The sequence below is a fragment of the Corvus brachyrhynchos genome, unplaced genomic scaffold (assembly GCF_000691975.1).
Source record: "Corvus brachyrhynchos isolate BGI_N302 unplaced genomic scaffold, ASM69197v1 scaffold7, whole genome shotgun sequence".
Classification (NCBI taxonomy): Eukaryota; Metazoa; Chordata; class Aves; order Passeriformes; family Corvidae; genus Corvus; species Corvus brachyrhynchos.
In genome coordinates, this window is record NW_008239054.1 from 1,711,791 (window position 1) to 1,717,830 (window position 6,040).

A 6,040-nucleotide genomic window follows, 5' to 3' on the forward strand; every position below is an offset into this window, starting at 1 on the left:
CGTCTGCTGCTCTCCTGTGTTCCCAAACGCCCTCAAGGGCAGCTACAGTCTCTGCTTTAGCTGTAGCTGCCTCACGCTTTCCCCAGGAGAAGAAAATCCTCATCAAACCAAAGCCCAAGTTGGGTATCAAGTACTCGGTGCCTGTCCTTCGCTAGCGTTGTCTGGGTACCTGGGGATACTGCGGGTAAGGTGGTGTGTCGGGCCAGGCGGGCTGCGCCGAGCACGGCCGCGCCGGCAGGACCCGGGCTTTGCCGTGGTGAGGTTTAATGAGCCAGGCACTTCCAGCCGGGGCTTTGGTAAAAATAGCAGTGTCTGCTGCCCTTGAAACAATCGGTGCTGTTAGTCCCTCTTGCGAAGAACTGCAGCATGGCCCTTGTCTTACCTATCTCTTCTTGCATGCTTCTTCTAATACATGTGCTGGCATCTGTAGCTCTGTCCTTGAAGTTAGGCACCCGAGCTTTAGCCTTGAATTTTTAGTTTTCAAAGCAATGCCATTGATTGACATAATAATAATGTCCTTTCATTATTATCTCATATCTGCACATTAGTTCTGCAGAGTGCACCAAAGAAGAAAGGAAAAAATGCCCACTTTTTTTTTTTTTCCTACAAAGTAAAAGTTGTAAAACTTTTATTTGCTCTGTGATGAAGTGGGAGGAAAATACTCTCTTAACATCACTTGTTGTATTATGCTCATGGGAGCCTGCGGGAAGATGACAAAGGGCTGTGTGTCCCCTTAGATTTAAGGATATCCAAAACCCCATAAAAGTATTTCAGAGAAAAGCTCATGTAGCAGACAGAAGTTTTGCATTTGTAGAACGGCTTCCTTGCATAATAGTTTCCAAGGATACAGCATCCAGTGAACAGAGCTCTGCCTAAAGCACAAAAACTTTGGAAGCTCTTGGTGTGCTGGGTCAATTCTGTTTTCATGGGCTCAGTTGTCCCCAATTCAGAGAGTGGTCCCATTGTTTTCAAGGGAGGCTGTTTTTTTGGAGTTAGAGCTAATTAAAAGAAAGGCAGATTCTGACACCTGATGAAGTAAATAGATAGTTTAAAATCTGGATTTAGCGTTAATTCAACCTCATTTTCACTGCCTTATGTTTTGCTTTGCTTTGAATACTTTCCTGGCAATTTTTTATAACTTTATATACTAACACCACCACCAACTTGGTTTAGTGTTTTAGGAACCGTCCAAAATCCATGACCACTTTTATATGCTTAACTCCTGCCCAGTCTTTCTGCATGCAGCGTTTCTCAAGTTTAATTAATGTTTGGAAAGTGGACTTGCAAACTTTGGGTGAGAGATGGCCTGTGTTCCTAGAGGTGGTGTAAAGCCGGCTATTGAAAGATAGCTGCTCTGCTAGAGTCAAGTCCTGGCCCAGTGATTTGTTAACCTGAGGTTCTGGCTCTCCCAAATATTTTGTTTCTGTTGTGAGGGTGTAGGCAGGCTCATTGAAATCTGCTTACATGGTTACAGTTACCTTTGTGTTTGCAGAGCCACTGCCTCTTTCTAGAGCTCCTTAACTATGTTTCTTGGCTATCTCTTGGCTTGTACAAGGTAAAAAAAAGCCTGAAGTGTTGATTAGACTTGTTTACCTTTATTCATTATAAGGAAAGCATATTTCCTTGTTTGCACTTGCAATTAGGGCAGCATTTCTGTGTTTGGCATTACATCTTTGTGCCCATAATTCTGTAAATTAAACTGATCTGTGTTGCTTTCTTCTGTTTTCTTTTTGGGAGGTGGGCATATTCTTTCTGCAGCTTTTCCTCAAGACTGTATTCACTGGTCAGTAGAAGTACACCACATTAGTTGACTAATGAGAAGAATTTTGCTCCATTTCACCCAGAGATCAGGGCAAACTCTGTGATCCCAGAGGAATGCAGCTGTCAAAGCAGAGCATAGGTTGAAATTCAGGTGTCGGTTCACATTGACACATCAGAGGTTTGATTGATTTATTACTTTGAAAATTAGTGAGCTAATGGATTGATGGTCCATTTAGTATCATCACGGTGACCAGTGCAAAATATCTTGAAGCAGACCTAGGAGTTTCTAGCTCAAATGGTGTCCCTGCCCATGGCAGGAGAGTTGGAACTTTAAGGTCTCTTCCAACCCAAGCCTTTCTAGGATAGTGATGAAATGCATAGGAACATCAATGTCTAAATAATTTCTGAAGTCTTATAAACTGTTGGCCTTTTTGCTAGCAGGTTTGAATGATCAGTTCTAGGTTTTTATCCAGCAAGTTTTAAGTTGCCATCTCTTGACTTAGATGAACATTGACTTACTCTCTGAACAGAGCTGCCAGCTTGTTGCCTTCACATCACTGGATGATTTGCACATCTTGTAGATGATGTGCTGCTGTGGGATGTACTTGAGAGGATGAAGTCAGTAGCAGGAATCCAGCTCACTTCAGTGGGGTCAGATTTCGCCATTGCTGTCTTGAAATTGGTAATGACGACAGTGTGGTGACGGTGGTATTTTTGTAGTTAGTAAAACAGCTTGTATATTGCAAATCATTGTAAGTTAAACATTACAGACAATTATTAAGAAAACCATTTAAAAAGTAAACGAAAAATGCTTTGACATTAAGACCTGTCGTAGTATGTCATTAGTAGCTTTTTTGCAACCAACAGATGTTCTAGCTTGACTCCAAAGGGCAGGATTTCTTCAATCTAGTTCTTTGAAAGTACAGCTCAATTTCACATGTTGTTTTTACTGCTTTTTTTCTTTAAACTTACAATTTTGCTTGAGTCTAGATCTACAAATTGTCTTCTGAGCAGCAATGTTTTTAGATCCTTATGGAGGTTCACAAGGAAGTTAAGAAACTGAGTTCCAAGCATAATGTCTGGGATGGTCTTTAACCACCCTGAATAATGTGGAGCACCTAAGCTGGTTGATAGGGAAAACTGCTAAGAAGAGTGTCTGCAATCTTTCTTTCACTTGGAATTGGGTGCCGAATTGTATCCTTCTCCCTCATCTTTTTTTCCCTGCTTCTCTCTGTGCACATACCTTTCTCTACTGCAGCTTGCTGTTCATTGGGTTGTGCTCAGTTCTGTCTGGTGTGCACACTGAGCCTCATGGGGCAGGGCACTGCCATCAGGAATGCTTGTTTCAGCCATCCTCCATGGTTGTGAGTGATTTGGTTCTAGATGATAACACACCATCCTAGTTGACAATGCAATGAAGTACCATAAATTCTGTTACAGTATTTTTAGCCACATATACAAATTCTTGCTGAGTAACTACGCCACGTTGCAAAGCTTTTGTGGGTTGGCTACGTAGATTTGGCTGCCTAAGGTGCCATTTTGAATTTGGCTTTTATTGTTTATGAGGATTTTAGGTCACTCTTACTGTTTGTTGTATGAAGTAGAACTGGATCTAGTTTGGACTCTGATTTCAGATGTCCCTTTTGCCCATTTCTGTGAACCTTGGGAAAATTAAAACTGGGTCTAAATTTGTGGTTCAGGCCCAGTGCCAATAATGCTCTTTGAATCTAATTTGGTACATTGGGTTTGTTGGTTTTGAATTGCTTTGAGTTACTTGATACTTATGACTTGCTGACATAGGGTCGCTCAGGAGAGCAGCTATATATACATGGCCGATGTCAAGTGGTGTGCTTTTTTTAGAAATCTTCTTCATTATAACTTATTCACATAATTACAGCATGCAAAGTATGTTGCCATAGTCTGTTTTCACATGCCACAGTAGTCTTCAGTGTTGGGGCAGCTCTGTAAGAAATACATCTTTACAATAATATAAGACATCACGCTGCCTAATTTATCAAGAAAACGTAATTTATATACTTTGTGTGACAATGGAAAGCAACGAAAAAAAACCCTTTCCATGCATTTGGTGTACTGGTGGTGATGATGGAGAGTTATAGTGTCATAAGGATAATTGTTTTGACCTCTTGCTCCCTCTGAGAAAACTGGAGACAACTACTGTGTTTAAATCTGTTCAAGAGTTTGTAATTAGGAACAGTGTAGTTCAGAAAACAGTGGTATAAGCAAATAAATCCGGTGAGCACTAGAGGGATTGAAGAGTTTCATTCATAAAGAAGCCATCCACATTTCCGTCTTCAGCTGCTGTGATTTAGCCCTGCATTAAAGTCAGGGCTCACTCTGAGGCATGGTGTGATGTAAACTGATAGCAGGGGTTGTTCCACTGGTTGTGTCCTGGCATGGAGCTCAGCTCTGGCATTGAACTCTGTGCCAGGCTATATCCTGGCAGCGGTGTCAGGTTTTCTGAGAGCAGTAAACCTACCAGCTGGCTCCTCTTCCCTGGGTTTCCTTGGCATTAAGTAATAATGTAAAGGCTAGACATAAAAAGAAGAAAGTATGGTTTGGATCCTGATCCTGATGGAGGTACTGGTAAATAGAGCAGCTGTTCTCCGGAGAGAGCATCTTTGGGTTAGTCCATTATGTCATTAATAGGACCTGAAGAATAGAAGATGGAAACTAGGGAAAATGAACCCACACTTAGGGGAAACTGGCTGATATCTTCTGCAAGTGTCGCTGCTGAGGACTGGGAAATATTTTAGTTGAGAGCTGTCAAGACACATAGGTCTTTCATGTTCTCCCTGAGGCAGGTGGACATCAGCCTTTTTTCATCCTTTGAGAGAAGAGGGAATTTAACACAATGGTTGTTTCCAACAGGTTTCCAAAGTATTCCTACCCTAGTCAAGTATTTCTGGAGCTGACAAATTCCCGTGCTTCAAGAGATTGACCCTGTAGCAGTCACGTGTGCTTGAATTTTATAGGCAATTATTTATGAGGGCAGAGAGGGTAGGATACTGCTCTGTCTCCTGACTTGACAGCACAAGCTGCATCAGAGTCCTGTGTGAAGCACACTTTTTTGGGGGAGTATAAACACCCGCCCTAAAGCACAACTGTGAAAAGCTTCTCAGTCTCCCAACAGCGTACTGTCTTCTGCCGTGTGGGCCTTCAAAGGAGAAGAAGTACCTGTAGAACAGATACAAAGTAATTGTCAAATGCTGGGCTTTACCTCTGGCAGTTTAAGGTAAGATGCCTTTGAAGTTCTTGCAAGGTTCTTCTGACAAGTTACGGTTTGGACAAGTTGTAGTTCAGTTCAGTTGTTTGATCTAGTCTTAAAAGCTGTGTTGTAAAAGCAAGAGCACAGATCTATCCCAGAGATTCCTGACTTTGACACCTCTCTTGCAAGTCACTCAGTTTGGCTGATCACAGCTCAAGTGTCTTCGTGGAGCTCCGTGTCAAGAATAATAGTGAGTGTGCTGGTAGTTCTCAGGATTCCACTTAATTTTTAAATCAGTGATTGGTCAGATGCAGCCTCTGGAAACTCACATCACCCTGTGTTTCCTGGAGGCTCTTAATCAAAGAAAGGTGATAATTAGGAAGAAGTCCAGCCTTGGTGTTATCCTATGACAAATCTCGTACTTGCAAGTTTTGCAAATTTTGATGTTTTCTCTCAAAACCAGTGCATAGATACCTTATTTCATCCAAATTCTTCTTGTGTGAAAATTACTAGTGGATTTACTGAGCAAGAAACTTAAGATGACTGCAGTTCATATCTATGTTGGTGAAGGAATAGTCAGAGATGTGGGACTTGGCATATTGCAATCTCCTCTTCTTCCTGTGTTGTTCTAAATAAGAACAAAAGTTCTCACAATGTTTAAGAAGAGTTTTCCTAGTGTGTCCACAGCCATCCTACCTCTCCAGTATTAGGGTGTAAATGACAGTCCCTTTTCCTTCTGTCTGATCTCACTCACTGGGTTGTGACGATGAGCGTTACAACCTTTGTGCAAATATATGCAAGGCAGCTGTGCTGTAACTCACCCATCCATCACATTATCACTTATGACAACCCTGCTTGGTTTTGCAGTCCACTTCTCTGTCTGGAATTCAGCCAGGACAGGTTGGTACCTCTACTCTTTCAAAAGGTGTTTTGTATTTTTCAGTGACCCCAAGTGGTCTGGGCTGGGGCTATACAGCTCCTTTGGTAAGTGCTGTTTCAGTAGGCTGTACTCATGTGCTAAGATATTACTTCATTACCAGCTCAGAGGAAAGA

At 41.9% G+C, this 6,040-nt stretch overlaps 1 protein-coding gene across 1 annotated transcript in view; it reads left to right on the top strand.

Moving 5' to 3' along the window:
* Positions 1 to 4: 4 nt before the first annotated feature.
* Positions 5 to 6,040, top strand: part of FHOD3 (formin homology 2 domain containing 3) — a gene marked incomplete at its 5' end in the record, with an annotated part of 377,704 nt that continues 371,668 nt past the window's right edge. The window contains one exon of the mRNA XM_017739071.1: positions 5 to 184. Coding sequence (XP_017594560.1) covers positions 5 to 184 — 180 coding nt within the window. The remainder of the gene's footprint in view (positions 185 to 6,040) is intronic.